Source organism: Mustela putorius, unplaced genomic scaffold (assembly GCF_011764305.1).
Source record: "Mustela putorius furo isolate JIRA1106 unplaced genomic scaffold, ASM1176430v1.1 tig00003869_pilon_pilon_pilon, whole genome shotgun sequence".
Classification (NCBI taxonomy): Eukaryota; Metazoa; Chordata; class Mammalia; order Carnivora; family Mustelidae; genus Mustela; species Mustela putorius.
Genome location: NW_025422021.1, coordinates 32,416,801 through 32,434,188, shown reverse-complemented (window position 1 = coordinate 32,434,188; position 17,388 = coordinate 32,416,801). Strand labels below are relative to the sequence as shown.

The 17,388-nt window shown below is 57.4% G+C and overlaps 1 protein-coding gene across 9 annotated transcripts in view; it reads right to left on the bottom strand.

Annotated features, from left to right (window-relative positions):
• HDAC4 (histone deacetylase 4) overlaps window positions 1–17,388 on the bottom strand; it is a 287,530-nt gene that overhangs the window by 6,132 nt on the left and 264,010 nt on the right. For all 9 annotated transcript variants that reach the window (XM_045066714.1, XM_004743737.3, XM_045066715.1 and 6 more), the window contains 2 exons: window positions 12,182–12,300; window positions 10,592–10,725 (listed from right to left, as the gene is read on the bottom strand). In XM_045066714.1, coding sequence (XP_044922649.1) covers window positions 10,592–10,725; window positions 12,182–12,300 — 253 coding nt within the window. The remainder of the gene's footprint in view (window positions 1–10,591; window positions 10,726–12,181; window positions 12,301–17,388) is intronic.

Below are 17,388 nucleotides of genomic sequence, written 5' to 3'. Positions count from 1 at the left end.
GGCTCACAGAGACAACGTGCCCGCAGAGACACCGGGTGGGGAGAGGTCTGCTCTTAGCCTGAGCTCTTCAGAGAAGGAAGGGCCGGACACAGTCTCCCTCATTCACATGCCATAAGTGGAGGGGCCGGAGCCCACAGTGCAACTGTGGCCCCCTTGCAAGGCTGCTGACTGGTGTTCCACTTCAGTTCCAAGATGCCTGAGTCTACACCCAGAACTATCATCCAACAAACACAGATGTCCGCCAGCATGGTCTAGGCTCAGGAGAAACCAGCAAGGTCTCCAATGCCACCCTCCAGTAAAGGAACCGGGCTTGGTCTTCCCGAGGCTGGGACAGGAGAATTTAGGAAGAGGCTGGTGCGTCCCGCAGTATCAGGGATGGAGGGAGCGCTCGGGACGGTGATGGGTGGGCTAAAGGGACACACGGGAGGCCTGGTGGGGAAGAGATCACAGCACGGTTCTGGGCCGTAGCTCAGAGCACGAAATGTCCAGGAGTTGCACTGACAAACAGCAGGGACTGGATGTCTAACAGGGAGGAGACACACATGGTTCTTGAAGAGCTGCACATAATCTGTGTCCCCATGCCCACTCCAAGAGGTGGGGCTGAGCACCTTGAAAAACGAGACAGACACTGAAGGACGGTCCACAGAGAACCTGACCAGCGTTCTTTGCTGAAAATAGTCAATATTTCAAAAGTAACAACCAAGGAAAGCCTGGGAGGCCACCACAGCCCAGAGAGGAATAAGGATGGCTAGACGTGCAGTGGGGTCCCGGATGGGGACCCTGACGCGATGAGGGCAGCCATGGGAAAGTGAGTGAAATCTGGGCATAGTTTGGCTTAGCAGTGCCGAGCCAGGGCTGGCTCCCAGGCTGGGATAAAAGTTCCACCGAGGCCAGGCACTACTGAGAGAAAACCGTCCGAGGGCCTGCAAGAGTTTGGTGATAGCTCTGCCATGCTCCTCTGGGTCTAAAGCTACCCAGAGTTAAAAGTCTGGTGAAAAAACTCATATTTGGATTTTCAAAGACTGTGGTTATTGGATTGATCAGTTTTAAACTATGAAGTATATTTAATATGTATTAAAAATCAGAGACTAATGTAGGATTACTGAATGGAACCGGAAGATTTGAAAGAGAGCCAAACAGAACTTGTAAAAAAGGGAGACACAACAGCAGATACTGGAAACGCCTATCAGCTTAGGAGAACATTGCTAACCTGGATGCAATGGCCGAAAAAAGGACTCTCAATGCACCAGTGGCACGGGGAGTGGGCAGAGGGGAAGGGTCTGTGTGTCCCGGTGGGTGGGGGACAGACCCGAGCAGGAGGCATCACAGGAGACTCCCATGCCATAGGGGCATCAGAGGAAGGCTACAGAGCACTACAGATGAGCAGAGTGCAAACGGTCTGCAGAGGGAAGCAGCTCACTAGTCACCAGTCCCGTGTGGCAGAGAACAACAGGACGGTGTGCGGCCACCTCTGGGCATCCAGAGAGAATACGACCATCGACCACAACTGTGGGCCCTATTGGTCAAGAACGAGCGAGGGGGCACCCAGGTGGCTCAGACTGTTAGGTGTCTGACCCTTAATCTCAACTCAGGTCATGATCTCAGGGTCTTGAGTTCAAGCCCCAGGTTGGGCTCTGCGCTGGGTAGGGAGCCTATTTAAGAAAAAAAAATGAGGGAAAAATCACAACTTGAATAAAGACAACCAGATAGGGGACCTTGACAGTGGTGTCCCTCTCCTAGGAACGTACGGGGTGTGCTGGAGGCACTGTGATCCAGGGTGACGGTCTGAGATGCAGGGAGGAATGATGGACAAAGAACGTGTCAGGAATGCAGGAAAGGCCACAGATGCAGGAACCACGTAGAACAGTAATGGTGTCCAGAAAGCAAATAGGAAGGAGGGAAGGAAGGTCGGGGAAAGGCTAGTCAGGGGCTGCACGCACAGCCCAGGAAGGGCCAGGGTAGGGGCTGCCCAGCAGAACACACAGGACACCGGCCAGCGCAGGTCAGTTTCCAGCAAGGAGGTAACATTTTGGTGAAGGCGCGTCCAGAGCGGGCGTGCTGTGTTTGGTCTGTGGACCCTTGCGGGTCCGGGTGGCACGGGGAGGGAAGAGGCCACTGACTGCATCATGGGCACATGTTGCCACCTGGAAGGATCACCCCTGGAAAACAGCAAGGCAGCTGTGTATCTCCTCCCCCAGGGGGGAGCAGATGGAATGTGGGGGACTCTCAGTCATGTGGGGAGAAGGCAGAAAAGGGACCAACACAGCACAGAGTGAGATGTAGAAATGAGTCTGAAAAAAGCAGAGCCACAAAAAACAAGCCGCTACCAGCCCCACTGTAAGGTCCAGAGTCTCCACTTAGTGGGCCACCTGTGGAATGGTGAGCAAAGCCGTGGTGAGACCCAGCCTGGTGCGGCCCACGAAGGTGGCGTCTGTGAGAGGAGGGAGACGGCAGGACTCAACGGGCTTCCTGCACAACGTGCGGAAGCAGAAACCCGTAGCCGGATGCAAAGGACAGCTCTACACGGTGACAAAAACATCAATTCATCAAAAGGATGTGATGACTTAAAGTTTGCGCACATTTGATAAAACCGTTTAACACGCGGGAAGTGAACACTGGCCGACGGATGTGGCCAGACGCGCCATGGGAGAGAGAGAGTGGCACATGCTCTTTACGGACAGCAGACAGAAATCAGCAGAGAAAACCACGTGAGGGCACCACGGGCCAACCTGGCCGAGGGACGGAGGAGTGTGAATGGGGGAGAGGAGGTGCGCTCCTCTAAACCACGCGGACGTCCGCACAGGCAGACCACGCTCGCCCACACACAAGGCCACCACACCCGCTCTCAGCATGGCGCCATCCATTAGAAACGGGGCACAAATGAGAACTTGAGACCCTGAGGCTGGAAATTAAACCCACTGATCACGGGTCACCGGAAATCAGGAAACGCTTGGAAATGAGAAGCAAGGAAAATGCCACGTATCAGCGTGGGAGGTGCAGCCAGTCCTGAGCCCTAAATGCGGCCGTCAGGTAGAGCAGGTGCTCCGTTCAGGAGGCGAGCCAGAGAAGAGAAGGGTCCTGCAGAGAGGTAAATACACAGAAAAGGGGCAGAAACAAATTTTGGAAAAGGAAGGACATTGTAGCTGAAAGTGGATTCTTAGAAACAGCTTAACTGGAGTGTGGTCTGCCTGTGTGGACGTCCGTGTGGTTTAGAGGAGCGCACCTCTTAACGTTCTAGCGGGGTGGTGCCAGTGCACTCCAGCAGGGGAAGGGGCCATGGCACGGGGGCGTGGGAAAACCAGCTGAGGGGACCAATCTCTGCTGCAGTGCGAAGTCCCAATGCTCATCCATGGACGGACAGAAATCGGCTCAGAGTCACTTTAGATTTTTACCTACAGGAGACCCGTGGCCCAGGAGAGCTCTCCCGGTCAAGGAAGAGATTACTCTGTTCTCGTGGTCAGTCCTCTAGAGGTCAGAAAAACAGGAGATGCCTAACTGTTCCTCAGTCCATCTGCCTACCCACCCATCCATCCGTCCGTCCACCTGTCCACCCATCCAGTCACCTGTCCATCTGCCCATCCGTCTGTCCACCCATCCATCCACCCACACATCTGCCCATCCTGCCTTTCATCCACCCACCCATCCGTCCAATTTCCCCCTCTAAGAATAAACAGTAAAAATACGGTCTGTCAGGAAAATGGGCCAAAGCCATGACCTTCACTAGAAGAGAAAGTCTAAGCTGCCAACAAGCACCTGGGAAGATGCCCGGCACTGGGAGTGATGAGAGAATTGATCCAGCCTGCCCCAGGTGCTGTTCACCCCTCAACCGGCAGAGCTCAAACATCGTACCACGTGTCGCCAAGGCCCAGTGCCGGGAGCTCGTCCTGGCTGCCAGCCTATTACAGCCCGCTGGGTCCCGGGCTGAGAAAACGGCTCTGCTGCCCCTGGCAGCTGGGACCCCTTCTGGAGACAGTGGCCTCCCCAAGAGTGGCTTGCTCAGCCAGGTCCTCTGCTGAGGGCATGGAGGAGCAGAGCCCAGCCGTCTTCCAGGCACGAAGCTCTGCGCACCAGGTCCAGGTCATCAGAGCCTGTGGGGTCCCACCTGTCCCACTCGACTCCAGTATTTGTCCGAAGTTCAGTGTCACCACTTTCAAGCACAAAGAGGGTTTTAGAAACGTAATTCATCCCATAGATTATCACTCTGAAGCATAGGGGTGTGTTAGAGCAAGGAAGTCACACCCGGGGCAGCGGTCTGCCTCGTCCCGGGGTGGGGGCTCCCCACGGTCGGTCTCCCCGCGGGACCCACACTCCAGGGGCAGTGGGCTTGTGGGGTCTTGTGTCACCCTCCCCCCAACATCCTCTGCCACCAACACCTCCCCCGTCTCGAGCCACCCCAGGGGATCAACTTGTCCCAGCATCGGCGCAGTTAACGGGGGCTGGATCCTTCTGTCCCTGGCACCTGGCAGAGGCTGCTGGAGACCAGAGGCCTCACTGTGGGGTTGAACCAGGAGCAAACAGGGAAGAAGGGTCCTCACCCCATGCTGGGGACCTTCTGTTGTCTGCCTACCATGCAGGTACACGTCACCCAGGGAAAAGATCACAACAAACCTAGGGGCAAAGTGTCCTCCCAGGGGCAGTGTGCACATAAGTCTGAGGGGACAGCCCCTGGGAAGAGAGCGCGCGTGGCCTCTGGGGTCTCAGGAGGAAAGCAGAAGGGGCCCGAGCAAGGCTGTGACACGACTGAGAGGAGGAGCCCTGGGAAGCGCCCCTCACGATGGCGGCTGGTCAGCTCGGCCCATGGTCATGCAGCAACCAGTGCTGGGCTCTGTTCCAGGGCCAGAGACGTGACATGGGCTGCTTCTGGGCTCGACTCAAGAAAAAAGGACCAGAAAAGGGGAGAAATTTTATGGCTTAAAAATATTACCCCCTTAATAACTGGGATTCTATTCTTTCATTTAATATATATTTTTAGGGCAGCCCACAAAGCACAAATCTCTGTGCTACACAGTTGGGGTTCATCAGTGAACAAAGCAGACACCCATCCCCCTGTCTGACAGCATCTCCTGCCTGGGAGAGACTGTCAATAAGCTAAAACCTTCCTGGGTGAGCAAACCCAGCAGAACCTCCGAAGGTGCTGAATGCCATGGGCAAGTGCAGAGCGGGGTCCTGGGACACTGGGTTTGGGTGGGCAGGCCGCTATGGCTCCCTGGGGAGCACAGCCCGCTGTGGCCAGGCAGGGGGAGTGGTCTGGTCTGTCCTTGGAGGGCAGCTGGGACTCTCCTGCAGACAGGGCTGAGTGGGGTGCAGGCATGTGGAACACAGAAATGGGAGATAAAGGTCCTTGTGATCTGGAAGGGGGTTCAGCTGGAGAAGTAGGTCACTTAATGCCAAAGCATTGCACTTGTGCCATGGGCCTCTTTTGGGAGGTGGCTCGTCAGAGGGAACCAGCGGGCCGGCTGTAGACACAGTCCTGTCCTGAGGGTGACAGACAGGAGACCCCATGCCATATTCACCCTGATCTGAGTCTGTAGACTTTGGAACCACAAGGGAAATGAGGCTTATCGAATTCAGTCTTTAAAAGGCTGGCCTCAGCTGGAGTGGGCAGGGGAACTCAAAGACCATCCAAGTTTGAGGACCAGAAGACTGCCCTGTGTAGATCACGCCTGGTCTGTAACATCTGCTCGCGGGTCCCACTGTCTTTTTAGGTATGGAAATCTTTTTCCTGCTCCATAGTTTCAAACTGCTCACAATTTAGGTCGGGGATTGAGAGGTGACAGCACCCTGACAAGCGGGTTATTAAAATAGGCTGGCAGAACTCAGGTCCACGCTCAGGCTTTCCAGAATACATAAAGCTATGCGTTTGGGAGCAACTGCGCCGGCCGGGAAAATGTCAGTGATGGCGATTCAGACCCCTGTCCTCGAGTGCACCTGTTCTGTCCCTACTGGGGGCCTTTCTCCAACCGGCACCGGGCATCCAGAGCCCCTGGGCAGCCATACAGCCAGGTCCCTGGCCCACATCAGCCAGCAGGTATACCTGCCCCTCCTTCTTTCCAGGGGACACAGAAGACGTCACAGGAGGATGACGTGCAGCTGTGTGACCCCACACCCACCGCAGGCACGCCTGCCAGGCCCTGACCAGTCTACCAACAGCTGTGCACCTGCTCTCGGGCTCCAGCCTCTCTGCTCCTCGAGCGCCGTCGGCCCAGTGGGCGCTTGCCCTTTTCTCAAGGGAAGCCCCACAGCCTTCTTGGCCTCAGCAACGCTGCTCCCCGGGGACAGAGCTCAGTCCTCGTCTCCCTTCCAGGGGCATAGGCACCATGGATCACACCACAGGGTGCTCTGTGCCCTCGGCTGCAGTCACGGCGCTCTGCCTGGAGAGGGGACCTCTGGGCACTCAGGTGCCTGCTGTGTGGGGCGATGGCTCCTGGGGAAGCAGCTGTCAGCAGAGCAGACCTTCAACAAAGGGTCCCTTTGCTCCTGATCTGGCTGAGTGTTCCCTAAGAACTGTCGGTCGCCTGCTCCCACGGCAGCTGGAGAAATAGCCCTACCAGGTTCTCTCCAGCCACAGGGAGAACCTCTTCCGGATCCTTGCACTGACCTTGGGCAGCCTGCCTGGTCTCCCTCACCTCCGGCTCTTCTGTCATGCTGTGTCCTCATCGCTGTGACGTCCTCTCGGAAGAGGATGAGGGATTAGGAAAAGCACTCACAGAAGGTGAGCCCCATGGACACGGGATTCTTCTGCCAGAACCCTGCTTGCCTGCCGTCCTGGGAGCCGAGCCAGGTGGCCTGCAACCACAGGGACCTTCATCCTTGTTCTAGAAAGGGGGCCAGGGAGGGTCAGCATGTCACCATGTGTCCTCCATCCCACTGTGACTGTGAGGATGGGGCAAGGAGGCTGCTCTGTGCATAGGCTCCTCTGACCTCTGGCACGCAGTGAGAAAGCCCGCCTTAGGAACCAGCAGGTGACTCAGCACCCTAAGCCAGGAGCATGTGACGGGGACCCTATGTCCCCTGACCAGCATCTGCATGTCACCAATGCGGTTGCCTCTGGCTGAGCCGAGCCTGGCAGGGAGCAGGGAGTGCCGGCATGAGGGCACAGACCCCTAGCCATGTGGTTGAGTAGTTCAGTGTCTCTGCTCCATCTCTGTCCCACTGCTGCGTCTGTCTCTGTGTCCCTGTCTCTTGTGAAGTCGGTGTGACCACCGAGAGCTGGCACAGGGTAAGGATGTAACAAAGGGGTCTAATTCCCTGATGATGCCTTCCTGGACACTGGTCTCACCTGATACCCTCCCAGTCTCCGCTGATCCCAGACTTGGGCTGAAAGGGGACACTTGGCCTTGAAATGCCATGTGATCCACAGGAAGGGGCCCACATAACCCTTGCTTAGAGGGGGATACCTGCCCCAGGTCCCTCACTGTTGTGAGCCAGACCGGCCCCTACACCTGCCCATGGGGGTCCCTGCATCTCCATCCACACTACCGGGTTCCTACACACCTGTGAGACACACTGAAACAAGTTTTCATTGCCAACTGTCCCTGACAGTTGCCAACAACTTAAAGCTGAAACAGTCACACAGATGGGCTTTCAGGAGAAGGTGACCTTCCAATGCAAATCCCCGCCCCCGAACCCCAGCGGACCTGGCTCTGCTCCAGCCCTCACCATCTGAGGCTGCACATAGGGAGTGGGGCTCTGCCCAACTTTCTTGCATTAGAAAGATTTTTAAGAGACCTCGGTAGAACCAGTGCTTCCTGCTCTTTGATGTGCTTAAGGAAAAGAAGGTTTTCTTGTTGGAGAGCAAACACCCAGGAAGCAAGAACAGGCAGGAGCTGAAAGCCAAGTTCTTTATTGTTATTTGAAAATAACTAGCTAGGATAACCAAAAAGCTTCTGGAAGGTTTGGATATATTACTCAATTGTCTTTAAACTCTAACAAAAAAGGGGGGAGAAGACAGCTTTATGTAGAGATGGTGAGTGGAAGGTGGAAAATAAAATGCAGGCTGGTATTTTATTCTAGAAGAGTCGAGGGCATTGCTAACCACCTGACCGGGAAGGAGACATGTCACAGGGCTCTGGGGTCTCCCGGTGACTGAGCTTCAAGTAAACAGCATGTGTGACAGAAGGCTGAGAGGAGACAGCAGAGCCACCTGAAGCCCGCCACCCACAGCCCCAGGCTGGCCACAGCCTGCCCCAACGGCCAGGGAGCACGAGCTCCAGAGCCCATGGGGCACATAGATGCAAAGCCATTCCTTGCCGAAAGCCGGGGACTCTGGCTGCTGGGCCTACTCAGCCTTGGTGCTGAGGATCTTGACTCTCCTCCTCCAGCCCCTGAGGGCTGCCACCCCAGAGCACACAGGAAGGGTTTCTCCTAGGTTGCTTCCCAGAGACTGTGCCCACTTGGTCCCTGCCCTCCTCCCTGCTTTGAGTGGACCCAAGAGTGAGACACTGTGGCCGTCCTCCCTGGTGCCACACTCCCCAGGGTCACCTGGCCTTCCACTCCTGCTGGGGCCAGCTCACACAAAGGACACACACAGAGCTTCCCAAGGGTTGAACTCCAAGTCAGGCCATGTTCACCCGTGATCCTGCACTCGTATGGCTGATGCCAGGACCTGGGTCCAGACCTCACACCTGCCTCCAAACGCCACGTGGTCAGCTTGGTCCCCCCTGAGCCTGGAGGAGCACAAGCCATACACCTCATCCTACTGTGTCTGCAGCAGGCCTTCTGTGGCTCACCCGAGTCAAAGGGAACAACACTGACTGCAAATGGCTTGAGGACAGAGCCCTGCGTCCCATCACTGGAGACCTGTCTACATGTCCTCACCCCGCCCCTTCTTGCTGGAGGCAGTCAAACTGGATACGGGCCTTTGAGAGCCTGCTTGAACCCCGCTTTGCATCTCCCATCAGGGCTCTCCTCAAAGGCCTTGTGGGTGCCGCCGTCCACTGTGTGTCCCTGACGAGGCTCTAGGAGTGCAGTGTCAGGATGAGCCTGAACCTGGACACGTCCCTCCTGCAGGAACTGTAACTGGAGTTCAAGCTTCCAGGCTGGGACACCACAGGGACAGGGCCCCACTGACATGTCTAAGGCGCCTGAGGGGAACCTCAGTGCGGGGCCTTCCTAGGGCAGGCAGGGCAGCCCTGCTCGGGGGAAGTGGCTGCTGCTCCTCACATCACCCTCTCCCGGGGCTTCAGGGCCGTCTGGCCTTGGCATCTCCCAACAGGGGTCAGTGCAGTGGGAGGGGCGCCCTCCTCACCAGGGCCTCCTAAACCAGCGACTGGGACATGGGTTAGTCTCCACCTCGGCCTCCTTGGCACCCGCCCTTCAGGCCACTCTGCTCTCTCAGCCTTCTCAGGACAGGACTCCCCACAAGTGGCCAGGGTGTCCCAGCACCGCCTGTGCCATGTGGGGTCATTGCTGGCATGTGGCTGGCATGGCTTGTCCTGAGCTGTGTGTCCTCCAGCCTCATTCCAGGGCCCTGTTGCTCATGCTCTCTTGAATCTTGGTGGTGACCAGCAGGAGGGTGACTGGCACAGGGACCATGGCAGCCCCACTGGACGCCCAGGGAACCTGCTCTCCTGGACGGTGTCCTCGCACACTGCAGACCTGTATATGCCCATCTCACCTCCTGAGGAAGGGGCCGTGAGTCCCAGGCACGGCATGGGAACAGAACTCGTGGGCCACCTCCAGGCGTTCCCAGCACCTCCCTGTTGCAGGCCAGGCCAGGGACCCAGACACCTGCCCGCCCTCCCCAGAGCCACAGCTGACTTGCTTCTGGGACCCAAGTGCTATGCTAGAGCAGCAGCAAGCAACCAGAGTGGGTGGTGCTGTGAGGGGTTGGGACTCGCCCCATGCTCCTTCCAGGGATGCAGGAGGCAGGTACAGGACCCCGTCTCCAAAGGCCTGTGGATGCACTGAGAATTTCAGGAAGAGCACAAAGTGGAAGTTGCAGGTAGGTTTCATGTCACAAACTTCAGGGGCTCAGTGAACTGCAGAGCATCCCGTGGAGGGCGGCACCTCCCCTCCCGACATCCGCTCCACCCCCAGCCAGGCAGCTCTCCCCATGGGGAACACCAGCCAGCCAGGAGGGACGGGCCCTGGACCAGTGTCATTCCAGAATATGAGGCTCCCATGGACTCTCTCCCTTGAATCCTTCACTCCCTTTGTCCGGACCCTCTGAGCTTAGCTGTACAAGCCAGCATCTCCCAGATTTTGTCCCGTGGCCTCAGTGGGGACACAGCACAGGGACCTCGGCTCGGGCATCACCTATGGGCTCAGAGCAGGGAGGTGGGGCTCCAAGCAACACTGGCCTGGTGACACGGCCCCCAGAACTTACCTGAGAACCCCTCCAAGAACGGACTGTCCACACGGAAGGAAGGGAAGAGATTAAAATACTCTCAACCCACATGCAAAGCTGAGCATCCTTAAAGTATAGGACCCTGAACCCCTTTATAGAGAAAGGGATTCTCAACAGTCCTCTCACTTGCTTCCCTCCCCGCAGACCGGAGGGCCTCATCGAATGGGTAACGGTCCCACCGTAGGGCGAGCGTGAACTCGGAGCCCGCGCACAGAGCAGCCCTGGGCCCCTTGGCTGTCCTACCTCGTTGCCCAGCAAAGCAGAAACACATGCTTCCGAGGCGTCGCAGATGGCCGTGAGGTCGTGGCCCCCCTCCAGCGCCAGAACGATCCGGCCGCCCGCCAAGCCCATCAGCTGCTTCGTCAGGTACCCGAAACCTGCAAGAGGAAACGGGAGATGCAAGTGGAGGGTGAGGGCGGGCCGCGAGCCGACGTCTGGCCGCCGATCAAAGCGCCCAGAAACGCATTACATCACATTACAGAGACCCAGGGGGCCAGCGCTCTGAAACCTAATGGAAGCCAGGTCTGCCTGGAACACAGTCGTTGAAGAATCTCAGTTCGGGATTCTTTTTGATCTGTTTGAGAGTAGGAATTACGGTTTGGGTGCTTTGATTTTATAACGCCGCAAATCATCTCGCTTGGGGGAAGGAAGGAAGAAGCCCAGGAGGAGCCCTCAGCTTCCTGCTGGGACCGCAGAGGGGGGAGCATGAGTGCATCCCCACAGCTGTGCCCATGCAGCCTGCGGACCAGAGGCCCAGGGGTTCCAGTCAGCAGTGTGCTGGGTACACACACCCCTGGGCGAGCCCCTCCAGGACTCTCACCCCATGTCCAGTGGGTCTGACTTTCTCCGACAAGCACAGCACACCCCCCTGCACTCACATCTCCTCTTGTCCACAGAAAGTGCCTGGCAGGTCACAGTGATTCCCATCCATGCCAGAACTGGCTGGCATTGATGGGAGCCGAACCACCCCACTGCCCCTGAACAGCGGCCCCACCACCTGCTGCTGTCAGCACACAGGGCCCAGGTCTAGGCTGTGTGGTCTGGCAGCTGCGGGCCCAGTGAGGCTGAAATGTCCCAAAGGCTGGGCTTTGTCTCTGACGGACACAGGGATGCAGGCCCTGAGGCTGCCACGAGGACCCTGGGTGCACCCCAGCCTATGCCTCCCCTGAATGCACCTCTCAGAGAGGGAAGGTCAGTGGCTGCCCCGAATCGGGTGCATCGGGGCCACCGATCTCCCACAGTGTCTGCTTGCTTGGTGTCTGTCACATTTCTGTAATTCTCACAATGTTTTTGAACTTATTCGTTGTTATGAGGCTGCAGTGATCCCAACTCGCCTACAGCTCATACGACGTGAGCACATTTTCGCAACAGTTGCTTTCAGTAAAGGTTGCACCTGCACAATCCTAACGCACTACCTTGGGCTGTACGCATCCCTCTTTGGTGCCCTGGGAGAGCGCGAGGCCACCTTCCTGGCTGCACTGCTGCACCCACTTTACTGCGGGGCCCCAGGACAGAATCCCCCTAAGTCAGGGGGAGCCCAGGGTCTTGAACACAGATGGCAGCAGCTGGCTGTCCTCTGCTGGGTCACTGCATGGGCTACCGGGGGCTCGGAGGTCCATGCTGGAGCATAGCCCCCAGGAGAGCAACCCTGTGTCCTGGATCACACGGCCTGTTGTGCACCCTCTGCTTGCTGGGGTGGCCGGTGCGCTCATGTTCCTGCTAAGACATGATGAGGATAGCCTCCTCCCGTTGTTACCAAAGGGGAGGCTTGAACCTAACCATAAACACAGCAGAATTCAGACTGCTCCTGGGCCATCTGCGAACCCAACTTACATTTGGCGGACAGGTTGTAGCCACCAAGGGGTGTGGGGTGGCCCTCCACAGCGTCGAAGCCTGATGACACGAGCACCACATCTGGGGCAAACTCGTTCGCGATGGGCATGACCACGGTCCTGCAAAGGAGAAGGTGACAGGGGTCAGGTGAGGACACGGCCATGGACGGGGGTGGACAGCCACTGACAGAGCCTGCCCTGTCTCAAGGTCAGCAAGGTGAGGGCTGCACATGGGAGCTGGGATCTGATGGCTCATCCTGCTGATATCCTAAATGTCCAAATCAGTAAGCCCAGTATAAATGCCCATCAAAGCCATGGCACAAAGATTCTTGAGGAGCCCAGCTGGTTTGTTGGAGGTGACCTACAGCCCCACCCCAGCACCAGCTGTCCGTGCTGCTGAAGGTCCTCCCCACCCCCATCCTTGCCCATCTTGTCTCATTCCCGCAGCTGTGGGCGGCTGTCCCAACCCCTGCACTCGTTCTAGATGGCTGATTTGAGACAGGCACGGCCACTGACTGCCCCCAGTACCAGGGACCCAGAGCTGTGTGTCTGGGGAGGCAGTGGAGCCCTTGACAGCCCTGGCCTGAAGGGGGTCCTGGTGTGTTCCTTCCACCCACCTGCAGCCACAGCAGCAGCCTACGTGATGGGGTGACCACAGGCATGCATGCGAGCGTGACTGCCAGGCTAACCTGACACCTGGGTCCCGTAAAGGGACAAGTGGGGATCAGATTTAAGAGAACAGACAGGCTAAAAGTGTAAACACCCAGGGAGAAGTTCAGCAATTTAGGGATACCGGGGAAACAAGGAGAACTGTCCACTTGAAAAGTAGAAAAAACACTTAACAGGAAACAACCACGGCAAGCAGAGTCGAACTCCATCAGCTCGTCCTACAAATGCGCGCTCTGAGCTCTGTGTAAGTATCACAACGAGAAGCTGAAACACTTCATCTTTCAGTTACGCTTGCTTTCTTTGATTTTGAACCCACCACCTTGGACTCCAGAGTCTCCCTCCTCCCTGTGGGCCGTGTGCCTGCAGTGGGCCTGGAGGGAGCTCACTGTCACCCATGCGCCCTGCACACGTGGGCCTCCTCTCTCACTTGCAGTCACGGGAAGCCCAACTCTCCCTATCTCCCGCAGGCTAGAATAGGTTTCTGTAGCATCAAAGACCTGCTTCCCACTCCCACAGCTTCCAATGGCATACAGTCCCACGAATCACCTCTGACTCTCAAGTTGGTCAGACGTGTGCTCAGAGGTCCACACAGAGAGCTGGTCGCAGGTCCCCAGCCTGGCCCACAGTCAGGTCAGCAGGAACACCAAGCCCAAAGCGCAACAGGGCTGGGACAAGAGCCTCCACAGTCTCTCAGGCCTTGTATTACAAAACAAAATTTGCCCTGAAATCCGCCCTTTATGTCTGCAAAGTTAACTTCATAAAGCGCCAGCACTGGCCAATGCAAGAAAAATTCGTGGTTTCTCCTCTCGGAATGATTCCAGACTGCGATCCTCTAGAGCAGTCCCTCTGATTTCAGGGGGTGAAGCGATGGGAACTCCGGAACGCTACACAGGAAGTTAGGATCCCACCACCCATCTCTGCAGGAGGTGTGGGACAGGCATGGCCCGTTGCTCGAAGACCCCACCAGCAAGCCCCTCTGATCAAGTCAGGCACTGAAAAGGTCAGCTGTACGGACAGGCACCAGCTTCAAACGCAGGTGCTTGGCCAGCCAAGAACCTCACTTCTAGAACCTCAACTGGGTGGTCACAGGCCAGGGTTGGCTCCCGAGCCTTACATGGCTCTCACTTCTCTCTCCTCTCCTCTGAGGCCGTGCCCACTTCATGCAGCTGCCTCTGGATGGCGTCTGTTCCAGGCTGTGCAAGTGGCCGCAGGAGACTCAGGTCTGTGCCAGGGGGCCAGCTGTCAGGGGCTGCGGGAACATCCCGTGACTCTTGACCGGGGAGCAGCAGACATTCCAGCTGACGGCCAGAGAGTGAATGTCGTCCTTGGGCCACAGGACCTGGGGCCGTGACTCACGCTGCCCCCTTGTTGTTGGGAAGTGGCCACACCCGTTTGTGAACATGTGTGCGTGGTATGTTCCTATAAATCTCAAATGGTGGGATGTGGCCCAGGCCCACTTTAGACTCCATCACGCCGACTCTGGAAGTTCTTTAGTGTGCATGCCCACTTTGGACTGCAGCATGCTTCCTCGTGTGCACTGAGATGCTATGGAAGTCCTCAGGTTCTGTCAACAGAAAGTGTGCCCAGAGTCTCTGAAGCAGACTGCTCGCTTCAGGGCCCACACCGAAGCGTGGGCTGACAGTCCTGCCTTGGCGGCCGGAAGGTAGAAGGCTCCGGGTGTGGGCGGGAGCACGGGGGAGCACCTCAGCAGCCGGGGAAGGTTCACCTTGCGGCTGGAGACACGGCCTGCCTTCCTGCGGGAGGCCCTGTTTTCCCTCGGTGGGCACCCGACGGCCAGCAGGTCCGGTCTACACTTGTCCAGACAGATGGTTCTTTGATTATTTTAATGGAGTTCCTGTCACAGAGGCTTTGTCTTTGGGCAGAAGAACGGTTTCAGCCCTGTGTTTGGTGTGATCTCACTGCCAAGACCTTCCTTCCGTGACAACCACACATGCCTATTTAGACGATTCATTCCCAAAGCGCCTCTGCTTTTGCAGTAAGCGCATGTGGTGGGCCTAGTTCTCTGAAGGACCTCCGGGCTAGTCCATTTCTAATCCCCCGACAAAATTACAAAAATAGCCCTGTTAAAATCATCATTAGAGGAAGTTAGCCCCAAGAGAACCCCTGGCATCTACACTTGCTGTGTGGCATGGCCGCGAAGCCAATCAAAACAACACGTGAAAGCCCATGTCTGTGTGCGCGAACAGGCCACGGGCCCACCAGCCACGCACAAGCACAAGCTGCTCGTGTGTACACACACTCCAGTTTCCTGGTTTGGAAGCCTCCGGGTTGTCCTCTCAGTCACTTATGTAGGCTGAGAAGGGCTGCAGGGCTGCTGAGAGGTGGGTGCGCAGAGTGGTCTCCAGGCCAGTTTTCGGGAGCCCTGAGAAATGTCACTGCCCCTGGAGGGACTCTGCTTCTTTACCTACAAGAAGAGGGGCTGGATGCGGCTGATCCCGCTGGACTTCTTGAAACCCCATGTCATCATCCTGCTCAGGACCCCCACACTTCAGAGATGTCACAAAGGAAATGTGAATCTGGCCTCCCTTGCCTTTTATTTCTAGAACAAAATTTTAACAAAGAACTTAGTCTGTGATAAGAGATCTAAATGTTTACAGCAGCCCTTCTCTCAAACGATCACTTTAAAGGCAGTGTTTCTGTGGGGCCATCTCAGACCTCCTGTAGGGCAGCCTGGGGCCATAGGGGGTAGGCAAGAGCTCCCCAAGGCAGCAGACCGTCCACTGTCCCCTCGGAGGCAGGAGGAGATGGGCTGGTATCCATACTTGGTGCAGCCCTTACCGTAGGAAAGCAGATAGCACACAGCTCTCAGGAACACCACCATCAACTCCACCATTGTGTCCCCTGAGGCCCCCTCTGTGTGTCCTGGCTGTGGGGCGGGTGCTTAGGGGACAGAGCAGTCTGAGGGACAGAGCCTGGGCCTGTCTGCTTGCTCCTCCTGGGAGCAGCCCTGGAACACTGCCCACTCCCTTCCTGTGGCCTTGTCGGGGTGGGCAGCTTGTGTGCTCTGCACGGACACAGCCCGTCCCTCACCCCTGTAGCTCACGGGCCACGCCATGCACCTCCACGGAGGAAGGCTGTGTGTCCAGGATGGGTGCGAGCTGGCACGACAGACGGGGTGGCAGGAGTCCCCTGCAAGTGAGGCGCGTGCCCACTGTCAGTCGGGCTGTTCCGCGGCCGTGATCGTGCTGCGCACGTTCATGGGGCATGTAGAGCTAACAGCAGGTTTTTCATAAGCTACCAGCGGACATCAGAATATGCAGGGTGCACGAACATGTCTCCAAAACCACAGGGGAGTCTGAACACAGTCACCTATTCAACAGTTGGTTTCAGTTTCTGGAAGGAAATGGCCTTTTGATTTGTCTCCCAACCTGAGCCCAGCACAAAGCGCACCAAACTCATGGTTATCGGATGCCATTGGGTCCATGGCGCTGTCGTCGGGGCTGTGCCCACCCATGCCAGAGAGCACTGGGGGGGGGGCGTGGGAGGGCAGACCAGGGCCTCCACGGGCCCTGGTAACACGGTCCACACCGCTGGCCAACAAACCTCTCCTATCATGAGGTGCTGGAGAGCCCACACGGCAGAGGCCGTAGCTTTGCGTCTGCAGCTGGAGAGTTCACGGGAGGTGGAACCGCCCAACGGATGGATGACCACCGCTCCTGAATGGATGGACCCCGTCTCCCAGGAGACTGGCACCCTTGGTGGCTGACGCACAACCTTAAGAACCACAGCATTTGATAACTGGGAACTCCTCCTGTTGTGTGCTGTGCAAACCCTTGCTTCCAGGACCGGGAGGGGCTGGCGTGTTTGCTCTCAGTCTGTGACCTGCACAGCGGGCCCAGCCTCTGAGCAGCACGGCCGCAAAGCCCTGGGAGTGCCACATCACCGAGGCCACCAGGTGCACCAAAGATTCCAGCGAGTCAGAACACAGACAGAAATGGGAACCCAGCACTGTGTTCCAGCTGTCCCCCGACAGTGATGCCCATCATCCTGCGCACCCCATGGGCACTTTGGATGGTGAGACTGCATAGGCCCCCAGGGCAAGGCTAGACACTGGGCCAGACCCTCCGCCGACCCATCTCCTCTATGCCCCAACCCCACACCCCCATGGCTCCAGGACCCACATGCCTCCCGGCTCTCTGTGCAGTGCTCACCCAGCCCTGGTGATGCTGGGACGTCCCTCCTCTCTCCCTGCCACCCCCCACCACCAGGAATGAACAGCAGGGGCAGTGCTGCCTGTTGAGGCCATCCCACAGACCCACAACTGGCCCGAGGAGCAGTCTCTCCTAGGCCGGACACCGCAGCCCAGGCCTCTCCCAAGCTGCTCCCTTCAATTTGCTAGGAGCACAACCTGGCAGGCCAGTGCAGTGATGGGGTGCTGGGACACATGCCCACCCCAGAGGTGGCCCCACATACCCATGGGTTCTCTGCCTCAGTGTCCCCAGGTTTCCTCCGCGGTTCCTGCCCCACTCTTGGCAGGACCTTGGCTTCCCCTGATGAACTCAACTCTAAGCAACAAGT